The sequence below is a fragment of the Rhagoletis pomonella genome, unplaced genomic scaffold (genome assembly GCF_013731165.1).
Source record: "Rhagoletis pomonella isolate Grant_MI unplaced genomic scaffold, Rhpom_1.0 Rhpom_scaffold_00002, whole genome shotgun sequence".
In the NCBI taxonomy this organism is placed as follows: Eukaryota; Metazoa; Arthropoda; class Insecta; order Diptera; family Tephritidae; genus Rhagoletis; species Rhagoletis pomonella.
The window spans coordinates 103,501,999-103,520,705 of NW_023458556.1; the positions used below are offsets into that span (position 1 = coordinate 103,501,999).

Below are 18,707 nucleotides of genomic sequence, written 5' to 3' on the forward strand. Positions count from 1 at the left end.
AAAAAGTTGGAATCTTGCATATACATATGTATACATTAGGGATGTTGCGAATGTGGAATTTAACACAGCTAACAGCTAACAATTAGGTAAGTAAATTGAGTTATTTAGATATATAAAAAATGAAAAAGTTAGTAAGTTTTAATAATGTTTATTTTATTTAGTATTTGAATTCAAAAATGGTAACATTATATTTAATAAAAAGTAATGAGAATTGCATCGGGGCTGAAAATGTCGGATGTATCCTCCTGACTTTCATCTTCACTTGAAGAATCTAGCATAATCGTTGTTTAAACAGCGCTTACAAGCCAAACCAGATGTGTCAGGTTTTCTAAAGCTTTTTAAAAAGAATTCTTCATTCGCATTCCTTTGGCTGTTTCAGAACCTGTAACGTCATCAGCGTTTTTCGATTTTAGTTTTTGTAATTCATTTTTAATACTTTCTTCTGCGACTGGTTTGAAAAATGTGTGCTTATAGCGAGTTAAATAGGTGGATATGAAACATAAATTATTGGGGCGTATTCTAGTTTTCGTACGAATCGAAAATCATGAAATCTTCCTATCATTTTCTATACAAAATAAGATATTTCATTTGAATTTGATTCCTAGTTGAGTTAAAAAAGGCAACCGAGTTAGAAAGGAGACACACCATTTTGCACGAGTTTATACATGATCCGACCTTAAGTACACCCTAAAATTGCTAAAAATTAAAGATTGCACTATTCGACAGTTTGCGGGGTTTTAATCGGTAAAAATAAGGCCTGGCAGTTACGAGAAAACCAGAGAGCATGGTCAAAGTGATAAAAACAGTGCTCGGAAGGTCCTCAGTGCGTTTTCGCGAGATCCGAAGGCTTTGTCGCTCTATGTTGCAAAATCCGTACGGGGATCGCAGTTTTTCGTACAAAAGGTAAAGCGGAAAGCTTCATTGAGATGTTCTACAGCTCAAACAGCGCCAGACCGAGGCGCAAAGTAGAATGTTACAGCGAAATCCCGCAGTCGGAAGTTTTATGAATTCTAAATTTAAAAATACAACTGCATTGTTATGGACTACGAAACCTACTGCTTTAAAAATTTAAAATATATTTCAGGTCAAGATTTTTATACTGCTGCAAGTCAAGATACCCCTGAAAGCTGTAAGCTGAAAATGAAGTCCAAATTTCAAAAAAACAACATGGTTTGGCAAGCTATTTGTTCCTGTGGCCGTAAGAGCAGCCCTTTTTTTCCCATCCGGGACAATGAATGATCAAATTTATCGGGATGAGTGCCTCAAAAGGCGTCTTCTGTCATTTATCAACAGATAAGGTAGTAGGCCACTGTTCTAGGCGGACATGGCAAGGTGCCACTATGCCAAGGACACATTGCCGTGGTATAATGCAAATAACATCAATTTTGTACCTAACGACTGCAATCCACCCAATAGCCCAGAGCTACATCCTATTGGGGAATATTGGTCAATTTTCAAAGGAATCTTGAAGAAAACAGGTGAAAAATAAAAACAATAAAACAGTAAAAAATATTGAAGAGTGCAAAACAAAGTAGTTGTGCGCATCGCGTAAAGTCGATGATGCAGTCGTGCAGAAGATGATGGAGCGTGTGCGATGAAAATATCGATCACTTGCATATGGAGCAAATAATAACTAATATTTTAACATTTTAATAACATCTAAAGTTCCAAGTTATATAATAAAAAAACATATAATTTCAAAGCCTTCTAGCTTGTTTCTGGTAGTAATCTCTAAGTGTCGCAGTTTTGGTGTGTTCACCCTTTAACATAAAAAGCAAATCACGAAAATTTGGTTTAAAATTACAGGGCACACTTTCTTCTTTTATGTCTAGTAGTTTTTTTTTAAAGATTGGTCCAAAAAATCATAATAAAGAAAGAAACCAATGCAAAACAGAAAACAAAAAAAAAATATTATAAAAATTATTATCAAAGTTGATAAATATGTCATTTGACCAGTTTTGTTACACAAATATTCCCATGACCACAGACAAAAAATATTGGCTACAATTTGTCATTTTGTTTGCCAGATATACGTTTTATCGGTGCACTTGCGCAACATTCGCATTCGCAAAAGCTCCGCATTGATTATTGCGAATGCGAAAGCGAATGCGAATGTTAAAATTAATGCGGAAGCTCCGCGGTTGCGAATGCGAATATTTAGAGGTCGCTCAAAGTTTCCCATGCATTTTTATATGGCAAAAAAAAAAACAATTTTTCGTAGAAATGGTATAGAATTCTTGAAAATCAATATTTTTCGATCGGAAAACCCTGGTTCTCTTCAGGAGACTTTAAATAATAATACCCAATTGTTTATTTAACCATTTTTTAATACTAACGATTTTTTATTCTTCCCCCTATTGCATTTTTCGTTTTTTTTTTTGCTTTTGGCCGACATATAAATTATAATTGCGATGAAAAAATGGTTAACTAAACAATTGGGTATTATTACTGGGAATGTCCTGCAGATAAACAGAGTTTTCCGATAGAAAAATATAAATTTTTAAGAATTCTATACCATTTCTACGAAAAGTTGTTTTTCCCACATATAAAATACTTGGAGGACTGTGGGCGCTTTGAGCGACCTCTAAATATTTTTTGATTTCAAAATAAAAAAATAGGGGTATATTTTTTTCGGCATTGTAGAACAATCCTAGGGGGTGACAGCATAAAAATTCCGACTTTACTTTTTCACATGCATTTTTGGACCACCCTAATGTTCATACATAACAACCACCGAATGGTAGCCGCTTTCGTCATTTAATCAATGATTTATGTACATACATAAGATCTGCTTCAGTTGAAATCTGGCAGGTATTAAGTAACAAAAAAACTAATTTAAATATGAATAATTCAGTAGAAACTTTTTTAGAACCTTCTTTTATTTCTATTGAGATGAAAAATTTACAAATATTATTAGAATTAATTTCCACGCCAAAATACCCGTACTTTAGAGATGACACCCGCCATTAATACTTGGACATCCCTTTCATTGATCGATTGAGCCTGTTTTCACCACATTCTGCGGAAGTGCGTTATTCTTGAAGGTGTGCATTTTGTTTCTTTTTAATTTTTATTTCATATAGGCCCAATAACGCTCGATCGTTTGGAGCTCTGGGAAATTCGGAGAATTGGCCTCTTTTAGTACAATGTTGATTCCATTTTGTGTATAAAACTCTTGCGCTTTTTTTGCAGAATGGCTTGTTGCCAAATCAGGCCAAAACAATACAGGCTCTCAGAACAACACTCCAGGTGCAACAACACGTTCAGAGAGATTCGGATTCCTTTTCATAGTCCTTGGAACATCCTTCTCCACTATTTTATTTACAGTGCCTGATATTCCGCCAGATTCCGCCTTTCTGCTGCAATTTTTTTTGATATTTGACAATACATTTTGTACCGTCGACCTTCCAATTTTCAGCAATTTTACTAACCGACATTGGGAGATGTGTGGATTTTGCATGAATTAGTCCAAAATCAATTTTTTTTGTTGAAGTTCTTTGCTCTCCACATCACTTATTTTTAAGGTTACGCATATGAAAATTAACTGTAATAAAAAACAACGATAGCAAAATCAGCACACTAAATAAACGGCTGATCGAGTCGTCGATAACAAAGTTATGCTATGTATAGTGCTGCCAAATTTCAAATGAAGCAGATCTTATTTTGTAAATTTTTTAAATAACCAAAAATGTGTGTCCATCCCGTGACCTCTCTCTCTTTATGACCAGTTTTTATTGTCAAATCGATATTTTCATTTCCCAATACCAGGCGCTCATACATGTGAAGTTACAAGTTTTCTATTTCTAAGCAGAAAATTGTTTTGTATAAATTTTTAAATTTCCAAAAATCAACTTTGTGAATTTCAAAGGCTTCTACAAACGAATTAAAAAGTGCTACAAACCAAGGCATAACAAGGTAGAAGGGATTTCGACATTTCCCTCTTTTGAACTGCGACTGAAATGTCAACTCTTAACCCTATACTATTAAAAATTTTTTTTTTATATAAATTTTCAATTGTGAGCTGTGCGACTGATTTTAAATACATAATAAAATGAAAAGGAATTGCGAGCGGTGCGTTGTGTTTGTCAAGAGCCTGGACAACAAACTTGTGCGTTATTTTAAACCTTCGAATTGTCAAGTGAAGCGACAACGGTGGGCAAATTGCTGCGATGTTTCATTAGGAGACTCTTCACGTTATTTGTTGTCTATCGCAGCCGAGTATTTCTAAGTGGACGCGCTTGGTCCCAGGTGCAGGATTTATCATACCGAATATGAAAAGAAAATCTCCCTTTCATATACATATGTACATGGATAGGCCAAATTTCAAATAGTGGTCTGATAAAACCTAAACCAGTATTCCTTGTTGACATAAAGAAACTGAAGTTAATTTTTAATAAATTTAATGGAAACGAAATTTCGAATAGCAAAAATTTAATAGCTAAATTATTGAAGTTAAGTTCTGATGTAAATTTAGAAGAATCAAACTTTTTTTGTACCCGAGCGCACTTGTGCACAAGGGTATATTAATTTTGTTCACATAACGGTTGTTTGTAACAGCCAAAACAAATCGAGATAGATATAGACAAATGTATACATAAATGCTCAGAATGAATAGAGAAATCGATTAAGCCATGTCTGTCTGTCCGTCCGTCTGTCCGTCCGTCCGTGTACACGATAACTCGAGCAAAAATTGAGATATCTCAATGAAATTTGGTATGTAGGTTTCCATTTACCCAAGGTAGGTTGGTATTGAAAATGGGCGAAATCGGACTGTAACCACGCCCACTTCTCATATAACGGTAATTTCCAGAAATACGAAAACTGCGATATTTTAGTAACTACTGAAGATAATTCACTCAAAATTGATATTTACAATAATTTTCAGACGAAAAATAAGAATATTATACAATTTTGAAAAATGGGCGTAGCCACGCCCACTTATGGTTACATGTGTATATCTTGGTAACCGCTGCACCAATTTCTACCAAACTTGGCACAGTTGTTGGCCTTGATACAGCATACTATACAGCATACTAAATGGCCGAAAATTTAAAAAATCGGACAATAACCACGCCCACATCCCATATAACGGTAATTTTCGGAAATACGAAAACTGCTATATTTTAGTAACTACTGAAGATTATTCACTCAAAATTGATATTTACAACAATTTTTAGACGAAAAATAAGAATATTATAAATTTTTGGAAAATGGGCGTAGCCACGCCCACTTATGGTTACATATGTATATCTTGGTAACCGCTGCACCAATTTCTTCCAAACTTGGCACAGTTCTTGGCCTTGGTACAGCATACTAAATGGCCGAAAATTTAAAAAATCTGACAATAACCACGCCCATATCCCATATAACGGTAATTTAGAGAAATACAAAATCTTCGATAAATCAGTAAATATTAAAGCTAATTTATTCAAAATTGATGCCTGCAACAATTCTTTACCAAGAAATACGTTTATGGTAAAATTTTGGAAAATGGGCGTGGCACCGTTCTACCAATTTGTACCAAACTCGGTATGGTTATTGTGCTTGCTTTGCTACATAAAAGCAAAACGTTGACAATTATTGAAATCGGACTAAAATTACGGTAAATTTCAGAAATGCTTGAAACTGCAATATTTCGAAATTTAAGGACGCTAATTTACTCAAAATTGATACACCCCGGCTTGCCATCTAGCGGTAGCTTTCGGAAAGGTGAAAAAACGTTTATTTAATACTTGCGCCGGGTATTTAATGTTCGGTTCCACCCGAACTTAGACTTTCTTACTTGTTAATGTCTAATATACTTTAGAATTAAGTATTTGAATAAAAAATAAATGCTCAAAACAATTGGGATAGTAAAAGCAAGAAAATTGTCAAAACGATTTTATAAATGAGTGTGTTTCATTTAGTGTGTAATTTTGTGTAAGTATGCATTTCCACATTTACATTAAACAGAAAATTCAATAAATAAAATGAAGCTGATTATAATGAGATTTTAAATATTTTCATATTTACAAAAACTTTAATTTCAAAGATGTTGAGTTCTATCAAATATGGTAAATGCACAACAAAGGGTTAATTTCTTTGTTTACATTTTTATACCCGAGCGCACTTGTGCACAAGGGTATTATAACTTTATTCACATAACGGTTGTTTGTAACAGGCAAAACGAATCGAGATAGATATAGACAAATGTATACATAAATGATCAGAATGAAAAGAGAAATCGATTAAGCGGTGACTATCTGTCCGTCCGTCCGTCCGTCCGTCTGTGCACACGATAACTCGAGTAAAAATTGAGATATCTTAACGAAACTTGGTACGTGGACTTCTTTTGGGCATAGGACGGATGGTATTGAAAATGGTCGAAATCGGACAATAACCACGCCTACCTCCCATATAACGGTAATTTTCAGAAATACGAAAGGTGCGATATTTTAGTAACTACTGAAGATAATTCACTCAAAATTGATATTTACAATGAGTTTTAGACGAAAAATAAGAATATTAAAAAATGTTGGCAAATGGGCGTAGCCACGCCTACTTATGGTTACATGTGTATATCTTGTTAACCGCTGCACCAATTTCTTCCAAACTTGGCACAGTTGTTGGTCCTGCTACAACATACCAAATGGCCGAAAATTTTAAAAATCGGACAATAACCACGCCCACATCCCATATAACGGTAATTTAGAAAAATACGAAATCCTCGATAAATCAGTAAATATTAAAGCTAATTTATTCAAAATTGATGGTTGCAACAACTTTTTACCAAGAAATACGCGTATGATACAATTTTGGAAAATGGGCGTGGCACCTCCCACTTATGATCACATATATGTATCTCGCTAACCGTTCTAGCAATTTGAACCAAACTCGGTATGGTTATTGTGCTTGCCACATAAAAGCAAAGCGTTGAAAATTATTGAAATCGGACTAAAATTACGACCGCTTTTCATATAACGGTATATTTCAGAAATGCTTGAAACTGCAATATTTCGAAATTTAAGGACGCTAATTTACTTAAAATTTATACACCCCTGCTTATCGTGTAGCGATAGCTTTCGGAAAGGTGGAAAACATATATTTAATAATTGCGCCGGGTATTTAATGTTCGGCTCCGCCCGAACTTAGACTTTCTTACTTGTTTGACATTACAGTCAGGTATGAGAGAGCTCGACTGAATTGTCACTTCTACCTTGTTGAATATGCCTTGCTACAAACAAATGTAAGCGTATTGAATGCTCGGTACTTCCCTGCCAGCAAATGGGAGAGAATTTTATCGCCCCCGCCACGATGTTACTTCTTCGTCACTACTGGAAGTTATCAAAGCTTTTCTATCTTCTTAAAGATGGCCGGACGATTTTTACTCTTTGAAGTTTTGAAAATTAACAAAGCAAATATTGGAAGTTCATTCAAGTAAAATTATACATAATTTTGTTTTCTCAGTTTCTTTTGATTTTTGAATTAAGGTGCAAGAAATCATATTCCATGGGGAAATTATACCAATAATATTGTTATTATTATTATTTATAGTTTCACCATGATCATATTCGAATAATAAATAATAATATTTTTTAATTTTAGCTGAGGCGTTATTTGTTGCCTTTTTACCATGAAGTTTTGGAACTGCTTTTTAAAAGGTTTATGTGGTTAGAATTCCATAAAACATGGGTGTGTTTGATCTAGAAATCTGAGCGGAAAGCAGGATGAAAATGGCATAACTCTGCGGCTGTGGTTGCAAGCTCAAAGGTATCCCAAATTTTCCACTACGTTTTATCCAAAATTTAACCAACCCAAGAATCTTTATCGCACAAGTTACTATCATTCCTATCGAAATAGTTCCTAATTGCTGTATCGCTTTCGTTTCATAAAGACGTGACGTTTTGGTGGTACATTTCTTCCCGAGAGCGGATAAGAATTCGAAAAAGTAGCGATATCATCGGCGATGACTTTCACAGAAATGTCGTGTCGAATTAGTAACTTCCACAATAGAAAATGCTGGCAGGGTTCATATGTATGAACGCCTGGTATTGGGAAATGAAAATATCGTATTGTAAAATTAAAAATTGGTTCTTTGTATAAAATGAGTCTACTTTCTTTATAAAAATATGTTGTTGGTTAAATATTCGGAGCGCCCTACATTGTTTCTCCATGTCAGCTCTTACATTAACATTATGTAGCATTAAACGAAAACTTCTAAAAATAATCAAAAAATACTTGTGAAGGAACATCTTTTCTGTGGAAGTTTAACAGCATGGTACTGCTGATTTATGTTCCTGTTTTTTCGGAACATAATTTGTTTGAGTACCTTTTTTATGTATACAGCTCTCAATATCTTTACTTCTCTTCCTTCCATACCCTTTTTGTTAGAGTATGAGTAGTTACATATTTGAAGAAAACTTTACAGTGAAGCAACCCTAATTCCGATGCAGACCTTTAGTATTTATTCATATTTTGACCTCTTACTGAATGCAATTGGTCTCATTCCCATCACTTTTTGAGTGTTGCACTGTGTTATTCATTTAAATTTATGGTTTAGGTAACAATTGTAACGGGGTAACCAAAATTAATTTTTTTCAGTGCCACCTCATACGTATTGCATTTCACTTATACGTAATGCGACCAACCGTACTTCTTTCGGAAGTACAGTACTTCTTTCTTCGCTCTTGTACTTCGTACTTCGAAGTACAGTCAAATGTACTTCTTTGCGATATTTTGTACTTCAGGTCCTGTAGTTCTCCGATCTTCTGTACGATCCATGTGGCGATAAATTCTTTCAAACCGTTAAAGTCGCCGGGGACCGATGGTGCAGCTGCAAAGGGCTCTGAAAGTGTATAATTGGTTGGATCTTATTTATGCGATATATAATATATCCTTTTGGAAAGGCTACGTTACACGGGAAATTTGCGGTACATTTCATTACGACTTAATAGGAGTTCTAAACAACTGTTTCGCTAACTTGGATAGTGATGTAAATTGTCGATACTTTCAAGTATCGATCGATACTTGACACTTTTACATTATTCCGTTAAAGATCCCTTATACCAAAACCGATAAAAATCTTATGATTTTTAATCTTATGTTCTTACTCATAGTGACTCTTTTTAGTAAAAATGTTTTCAATCGAAAACATTGCATACAAACTACTGAACTGCTGTTGAAGCTTATTCTTATTTTACCCACTCTTTCCAACACGCGGGCGGATCTCTATGGCTCTCCAATAAATCTTCTTGAATATAGATTACACTCGACTATGTCAGACGCTAGAAAACGTTTGTGAGCTTACTTAGATTTTTGATCAAAATCACTGCAAACAGAAGTGCCGATTGTTTGATCCACGTTGTGTTCCGGTAAATTATCATTTTGAAACCTGGTTATACACTGCTCCTCAACCATTCTCCATTCAACCCTTGTAAATTTTGCGACCCGTTACTTTGCTTTGGCGACGCTTGCTATGTCTGCGTTCAGACACGGAAACTCGAGTTGCTTATTATCGGCGATTTCTCTTTTGGTGTTGCCCTTTGCATTCACACGCAGCAACTCTTTTGTATGCAATTGTTGTTGTCAGCTGTGAACGAAGGAGAGAACAAAGCGTGTTGCCCGAGTACGAGCAACTTGGTACCCGTTCCCTTTCCTCGTCGCTCTCCCCTACAAGCTTCGAGTTGCCGCAACAAATGTTTCCGTGTCTGAACATCGACTTCTTCTTCTTAATTGGCTCTGTAACCGCCTAAGCGATTTTGGCCGAGTCCAAAACAGCACGCCAGTCATTTCTCTTCTGTGCTAACTGACGCCAATTGAAAATGCCAAGTGAAGCCAAGTCCTTCTCCACCTGGTCTTTCCAACGCAGAGGAGGCCTTCCTCTTCCTCTGTTACCAGCATCGCGGCCCGCGTTGAATATTTTCAGAGCAGGAGCGTTTCTGTCCATCCGAACGACATGGCCAAGCCAGCGGAGCCGCTGAAATTTAATTCGCTGCACTATGTCTATATCGTTGTAAAGCTTATACAGCTCATCGTTAAATCGTCTGCGATTTTCGCCATCACCAACGCGTAAAGGTCCGTAAATCTTTCGCAGAATCTTTCTCTCGAAAACTCCAAGAGCCGCCTCATCAGATGCTTTCATTGTCCATGCCTCCGCGCCATACACCAGCACAGGCATGATGAGTGACTTATAGAGTGTGATCTTTGTACGACGAGAGAGGACTTTACTTCTCAATTGCCTACTCAGCCCAAAGTAGCACTTGTTGGCAAGAGTGATTCTCCGTTGGATTTCAAGGCTGACATTATTATTGGTGTTAATGCTGGTTCCCAAATAAACGAAGTCGTCTACTTTTTCAAACTTGTAACTGTCAACAGTGACGTGGGTGCCAAGACGCGTATGCTCTGACTGTTTGTGTGCTGACAGGAGATACTTCGTTTTGTCCTCGTTCACCACCAGACCCATTCGCTTTGCTTCTCTATCCAATCCCAAGAAGGCAGAACAGACGTAGCCCTTGTTTTTACCGATAATATCGATGTCGTCGGCATACGCCAGCAATTGTACGCTCTTATAAAGTATTGTGCCTGAGCGGTTCAGTTCTGCGGCTCTTATTATCTTCTCCAACATAAGATTAAAGAAATCACACGAAAGGGAGTCCCCTTGTCCGAAACCTCGTTTGGTATCAAACGGCTCGGAGAGGTCCTTCCCTATTCTGACGGAGCTGGTGGTATTGCTCAACGTCATTTTACACAGCCGTATTAGTTTCGCGGGGATACCAAATTCAGACATCGCGGCATAAAGGCAACTTCTCTTCGTGCTGTCGAAAGCGGCTTTGAAATCGCCAAATAGATGGTGTGTGTCGATCCTATTCTCGCGGGTCTTTTCCAAGATTTGGCGTATTGTGAATACCTGATCTATGGTGGATTTTCCAGGCCTAAAGCCACACTGATAAGGTCCAATCAGCTCGTTGACGGTGGGCTTCAGTCTTTCGCACAATACGCTCGATAAGACCTTGTAACCTATGCTTAGAAGGCTAATTCCGCGGTAGTTGGCGCATATGGCGGGGTCGCCTTTCTTGTGGATTGGGCAGAGCACATTTAAATTCCAGTCGTCGGGCATGCGTTCATCTGACCATATTCTGCATACGAGCTGATGCATGCACCTCATCAGCTCCTCGCCGCCGTACTTGAATAGCTCGGCTGGCAGGCCGTCAGCTCCAGCAGCTTTGTTGTTTTTCAACCGCGTAATCGCTATACGTACCTCGTCATAGTCAGGCGGTGGGACATCTACTCCATCATCATCGACTGGGGACTCGGGTTCGTCTTCCTCACTACTTTCAGCGCTGCTACCATTCAGTAGGTTATAAAAGTGTTCCCTCCACAATTTAAGTATATTCTGGACATCGGTCACTAGGTCGCCATTGTTGTTCTTACAGGAGTTCGCCCCGGTCTTGAAACCTTCCGTAAGTCGCCTAACCCTCTGGTAGAATTTTCGGGCGTTCTTCCTGTCGGCCAGCATCTCAAGCTCTTCGCACTCACGTATTTCGGCCTCTCTCTTCTTATTGCGGTAAATACGTCTCGCTTCCATCTTCAGTTCCCTATAACGGTCCCACATGGCTCGCGTTGCGCCCGATCGCAGCGTGGCCCTGTAGGCGGCATCTTTTTTCTCTGCGGCTTCTTGACATTCCTTATCGTACCAGTTGTTCTTTCGGGCTCGCTGAAATCCAACTACTTCTTCGGCGGCGGTACTTAATGATCGGGAAATGTGGTTCCACTGCTCGCGTACGTTGGATTGTTGAAGAGTGCTCTCAGAGAGCAGGTGTGTGAGTCGAGTGGCGAATAAATTGGCCGTCTGTTGTGATTGCAGCTTTTCGACGTTAAGCTTTCCTTGCATTGTTGGGCGCACATTTTTTGCTGCACAGAGGCGGGTGCGTATCTTGGCTACAACAAGATAGTGGTCCGAGTCGATGTTTGGCCCTCGGAGTGTACGTACGTCCAAAACGCTTGAAGCATACCTTCCGTCTATCACAACATGATCGATTTGGTTTCTCGTTTTTCGATCTGGAGACAGCCATGTAGCTTGGTGGATGTTCTTATGCTGGAACCTAGTACTACATATTACCATATTTCTGGCCCCGGCGAAGTCGATCAGCCTCAGTCCGTTATCGGACGTTTCGTCGTGGAGGCTGAATTTTCCGACAGTGGCGCCAAAGATCCCTTCCTTGCCCACCTTGGCATTAAAATCGCCAAGCACGATTTTGACATCGTGTCGGGGGCAGCGCTCATATGTACGTTCCAAGCGCTCATAGAAGAGATCCTTGGACGCCTCATCCTTCTCTTCCGTCGGGGCATGGGCGCAGATGAGCGAGATGTTGAAGAATCTAGCTTTGATGCGGATTGTGGCTAGACGTTCGTCCACCGGGGTGAACGCCAGTACTCGGCGACGGAGTCTCTCTCCTACCACGAATCCAACACCGAATTTGCGCTCCTTTACGTGGCAACTGTAGTAGACGTCGCAAGGCTTCACGCTTACTTTACCTTGCCCCGTCCATCGCATTTCTTGGATGGCGGTGATGTCAGCCTTTGTCTTCCCGAGGACATCAACCAGCCGGGCAGAGGCACCTTCCCCATTAAGGGTCCGGATATTCCAGGTGCATACCCTTAAATCATAGTCCTTTATACGTTTGCCGTGGTCGTCATCAGAAAAAGGGGGTCTCATCCGAGGCTGTTTTTTTCTTTTCATTGGGCGGGGTTTTAACGTGGCGGGACCCAAACCCAGCGCACGCGAAGTTTTACGCCTTCTCACTTTAGCTCGCTCCCAAACGGGTGTTTGGTTGCTACCCAGAGGATACGTGGATATAAATATCCGGACGTTGTGAGCTGCGATTTGAACCGTACGCACAAGAATCGCTTCTGGCCACTCCCAGGTGAATGGCAGTCAAAAGTTTTCCACTTCTGCGCACGGAACCATCCTCCTCTGAACATCGACTATGAAAATATATTTGGGAAAATTTTCCAATAATGGACCAGGCTTTAAAAAAAGGGTGATGATTTTAAATCTGAAGGTGACTCCCTCCGGGCTTATAGTTTTTAAGCAATTAGTAGTTAAAGTTGCAAAAAAAGTCAAATTCAACCTCGCTTCTTCCTTTGTAGAGCGATTGAACTGAAACTTTGGTGCTGCCACACATACCAAAAAATGTCGAAATACAAACTGAAAACGGAAACATTGAAAACGCACGGTTTTTTAGTGCATATTTTCACTATATATCAAAGTATTGATTTAAAAAAAGCCGCGAAAGCGAAAATTTGCAATATATCGAAGTATTGTTTTTTTTTAAGCATGCCGCGGTATCCGATCAATAAAGCGCCATATCTTCCATACAACTGCATCAAATTGAATGATTAAAACACCAACAAAACCAACAGCCACATGATCAAGTTTAAATAGCACTGGAATATCTGCGCTTGATTGTAGTTGGCTTAACAAATGAAAAAGTGGGAAAAAAGCAACGATAATTTACAAGGCGAACTTAGCACAGTGCGTAGGCAACTGGCTGAGTCAGTGGGATCGTCGGTTCGAATCCTACTGAAAGAAGTCTGATGAGGAAATGTGGTGATTTCCGAAATAGCTATCACTTCTACCGTTTTTTCAAATTATTGTTGCTTTTCCGCAATAAGTTTTCATTAAAAACGGCCTCAAGCTCAACAAAAATTGTTGAATATAATTGTTATAAGGCCATAAAATAACAAAAAACAAATAACTTAAGGACGAGCACACCTAAAAGTTAAACATTCTAAAAATAGAATTATTAACAAAAACCAACAACCACATGATCAAGTGTGAATAGCAGCGGAATAGCTGCGCTTGATTGTGTTGGCTTAACAAATGAAAAAGTGGGGAAAAAGCAACGATAATTTACAAGGCGAACTTAGCACAGTGCGTAGGCAACTGGCTGAGTCAGTGGGATCGTCGGTTCGAATCCTACTGAAAGAAGTCTGGTGAGGAAATGTGCTGATTTCTGAAATAGCTATCACTTCTACCATTTTTTCAAATTATTGTTGCTTTTCCGCAATAAGTTTTCATTAAAAACGGCCTTAAGCTCAATAAAAATTGTTGAATAAAAATATTAATTATTAAATAAAAAGAGAAATATAGCCAATACTGTTCAAGAAAAGGAGTTTCTATTATTGCCATCAGTGCAAATTACAAATCCCGAAAATACCAGGATTATTTGCTAAGAATCCCGGGATTTTTGGGACTTTAAAAAGGCCGGGATCCCGGGATTAACATTCCTAGAACATACATACATAGATAAACGGATATTTCTGGTTGTAAAATATTGACAAAAATACTTACGCATAATAATGATTTCACGACCTTATTAAATATTTATGTAATTAATTTCTTTTTAGACGTGAATGAAACGGCAGCGTCAGAATCTTCGGAAAATTTACGAAAATCTGTCTTCCGCGCAAATCCACTAGAAGTCCAACAGCGTTTAGACAAGGAAAACTTTTTGCTTTTTGCTGAAAAACATCGAACTGTACTTAATCAGATTCTAAGGCAATCTCCGATTCATTTGTCGGATGGGCCGTTTGCTGTTTTGGTGGATCATACACGAATTCTCGATTTTGATGTGAAAAGAAAGTATTTCCAGACTGAGCTCGAGAGGATTGATGAAGGTGTTCGTCGTGAAGAAAACACCGTTAGTGTACGCCGCGTCACTGTATTTGAAGACTCGTTTCGCGTGTTATATCGTCTAGGACCAGAAGAATGGAAAAATCGTTTTTACATTGTTTTTGAAGGTAAAATTTTAACCAATGAGTTCATTTTGAATTGTTGAGTTTTTTTTTTATTCGCAATAATGTGATGTAGATACGTATCGCTCATTTACTTCAATAGTGTCATAACTCAAAAAAGTGAGACTCGGGGGTGAAACGGCTTTAAAGTTTTGAATTTACATATACTCTCAAAGCAAAAATTAATACATTCTGTGCTCTAGTCCGATACTTGCTATGAAACTTTTACACAACATCAACTTTATCAACTTACAATGTTGTATGTCCAGACACCTATTATAGCTATAATACCTTTGCTTTGCAAAGATCTTATAAAAAAGTCTAGACATCAACCCTGTCGGTAGGCATAATATCAAAGACCATACAATTGACACGAGAGGTAAATGTCGCCTTGCCGGAAGTAGTTAAATATTGCGCCTAAAAATATGAACTATATTCGCGAAATGGACGACACGCCATTTCTTTAAATGAAATTAATTCGTGCTCGTATGTATGTATCAGGGTTGTTGCGCATATTCGCATTCGCATTCGCAACCGCGGAGCTTTCGCATTAATTTTGACATTCGCATTTGCTTTCGCATTCGCACTAATCAATGCGGAGCTTTTGCGAATGCGAATCTTGTGTAAGTGCACCGGAACGTATATCTGGCAAACAAAATGACAAATTGTGGAGGATTCGTGTAACAAAACTGGTCAAATGATATATTTATCAACTTTGATAAAAATGTCTTTAAATATATTATTTATTAAGCTATATAACCGAGCTATCAATTGGCAGTCATACAAGTTCCCACTTCTACTTGACCTTTGACGTACTTCGAAGAGAACATAGTCCTTTAAATAATATTTTTGACGTAGAATACGTCTTACGTTTCGATATGGAAGCTATGCTCTAATGTTGTAGTTGTAATTTTTAGAGCTTCACGAAAACGCTTATTGCACGAGAACTAGTGAAGCGATCTCAAACAAAAGTGTTAATTAATGTAAATTAATGTAATGTAATGTAACCGATTCGGTGTCTGTCGTAGAAGCAACGGTAAATATTGGCTTATTTTGGGGTCAATTTTAAGCTTTTAAAGTGCTCTATGGTTGGCAGATATAACTTTCATTTTCGGGATATAGGTTCTTTGGAGCAGTAGAAATATTATCGTGTAAAAATTTTACACAAATTCAACAAATATCGAGCATTTAAAGGCAAAAAATTGTTGAACGAATTTGCTCATTTTTTTTTATACCAAAATGATCGAAAACAGCTGGAATGAATTTGTTTTTGTTTTCTTTAATCAAAAATTCAGGTGTTTTCCTTTCGTTTGGTGTATGGGAAGTATTGGTTGACATCTTCTAAGTATGTTTATTTTATTCAAATATATGGGCATAAATGCTTTTCCATACAAAATCACATCGTCATCAATTTGCAAACACGTGCATTAGGCTGGGTCGATTTTGTATGGGGGAAAATAAAAGCCATTTGACCGCATTGTAAGATTAATTTAAAACTTATCTTTAGCCCGCGCAATTGCATCAAAGTGTATGAAATTTGAAAATGAAACTTTGGCTTGTAATATCTATGGAATGCGCTATTGTTATAAACAGGACGATATATCAAATTAAGGGCTATTAAATTTAGTACCTCACGTTCATTTATCATTTTTCAATAAGTCTACACGTTTTTAAGATATTAAGATAAAACTTACAAAAACTATAATTTTCCCTTATGAATTTTCAATTCTTCATTACTTCAGCAACCAAGTGAAAAATACAAAAAAGTGAGACGAGATTTGTTTCAAACCTTTTAATGTTTTCGGATGTTTATATAATATTAAAATGACCATGGACTTGGTCACGCCGAGTTTTCAAAATCGTGGTGAATGAATGTATTGTCAAAGATTAGGAATCGTTCGACAAGTTAATAGTAGTTTCAAATATATAAGTATTTACATACATTACAATTAGGGTGAGAAACTCATATTTTAAGTCCATTTTTGCAGTCTTGAAAACTGGTGCAGAATGGTTTCATTAGTCGCCGCAGAAGCACATTTTTCGCGGTTTCTAAATTTGCCGTTATATGATAGTAGGGGACGTGCAATAAGTGTTTAGATATACATAAATATTTTAGTTAATTCCATTATGTAAAAAAGTGTCTGTAGGTAAATGCAATAGTCTTTAACATATCCTGGGAAATCCTTTTGAGGACTCTCCAACTGGACGATATTGCTTTGCATTCAGCTTGAACGAAAAAAGTCATTCGCTGGCACAGTTTTCTGTAATCCGGTTCTTTTATTTAAAGGTTATTTATACAATTGAAGAGACATTTTTTTTAGAAAAAAAACTGGAAATCCACTTAAGTTTTTCGATATAACTTTGGTAAATGTTACTCGATCGGTGCGTAATAATTAACAAATTGGAGGCGAGATTTAATGTTACTGATTTTTGATAATAATATGACTAAAATAGTTCAGATTATAAACAAATTATTTTAAAATAAAAAAAATCTTGAACAAAATTTTTTATCATTTTCTTATATTTGCAACTTTTATATTGTATGCCTAAACATAAGTAAACCTATTAGTGTGTCTAGAAGTTGTGCCTGTTCAGTGTTTCCATACTAATTTGCATAAACAAAATTTTTCCGCGATGATGGAAAATAGTGGCTATTCTATTAGAGTTACCGAAATTGTTTCTAACTTTGCAAAAGTTCGCAAACTATAGCTAATATTATAAAAGGATTAGAATATTTGGAACTAGCGATCTAAATGTACGCCAGCTATATTAATGTTGTTCTTTACATCTTTTGACTATAGACCAGTGCAATTATCAAGAGAACAATTAAAATTTTCTTGAAAATAGATGAGTTTGAGATTAACGATAAGATAAAGGGCTGCGCGAAATGATACTTGACTTTATCTTTTGCGTTAAAGGATTCATTATCTAATAATATGCACCAAAATTTTTGGCTAAACCCAGAATTTTTAACAAGAATTGGTCTTATTCGACTAGCGTGCTGTGGGTCACTTGGCGGTCGATGCGCGGGCTCTTACAATTAAAATGAAAGACTAATATTTTGCAGGCTTGTTGTTGACTTCATGAGACAATATATTTTCACTATTACCAAGGGATTTGAGAAAAATTTGATTTTCGACCCGCCCTAACGTGCATGTATAAAAACAGTTAGGTGCTGGCAGAGACAATAGGATGCTTGTTGTTTTCGCTGTGGTTGTCGCCCAATTTTGCGAGAAAAGAATAACGGACCTGCGCATTGCGCAACCTCTAATATATAAACCATGCAAAAACGGCTCTCTAGTACACTATGGCTGACTTCCAAAACGTCAATTGCTTTGCATACGTACAAAGTAAAACGTTCAATAACGCCGAACTACAAAATGTTGACGATGTATACTTTTCCAAAACGCATCCGAAAATTTATCGAAACGCATCGCTGGCCCTATCAGAGCATCAGAAACAAAGTTGATGCTTCGTTTGTTATTGGTTACCATTGGTGTTTTAAAAATGGAAAATTCATAAAAATTGTTCATTGGTATATTGAATATTTAAAATATGCAATGTATATGGTTGCAATGTGTCGCAACTCTGCTTATACGAACAGTTTGAATACCGCAGTATAACAGTTTCCAAACATTGTATTGATACGTTTTGGAAGCCAGCCAATACTTTGACAAAAACGGTACTAGACTGTCTCGCTTTGATTTCGGAATGCTTACACATTGAAATGTTTGCTTACTGCCAATATAGAAGTATTACATCTATGCCCTCACTTTTCTAACTTGCGCAGCGAACGCTCACTGTTGACCGGAAACAGAATATTCTAACGCTGCTTTTAAATAAATTTTCCCTCTCTAGAAAGATCGTGACGGTTTTAAGTTAACATTTTAATTTCTGCATTGTATTCTTAAAAAGTAGTGATGGATCCGCAT

The 18,707-nt window shown here is 37.3% G+C and overlaps 1 protein-coding gene across 3 annotated transcripts in view; it reads left to right on the forward strand.

Moving 5' to 3' along the window:
- Positions 1-18,707, forward strand: part of LOC118734283 (E3 ubiquitin-protein ligase HUWE1) — a 132,071-nt gene that overhangs the window by 85,038 nt on the left and 28,326 nt on the right. For 2 of the 3 annotated variants that reach the window (XM_036463994.1, XM_036463996.1), the window contains exon 7: positions 14,389-14,781. The exons of the other annotated variant lie outside the window; for it this stretch is intronic. In XM_036463994.1, the coding sequence (XP_036319887.1) occupies positions 14,389-14,781 (393 nt within the window). The remainder of the gene's footprint in view (positions 1-14,388; positions 14,782-18,707) is intronic. 3 annotated transcript variants of the gene reach the window in all.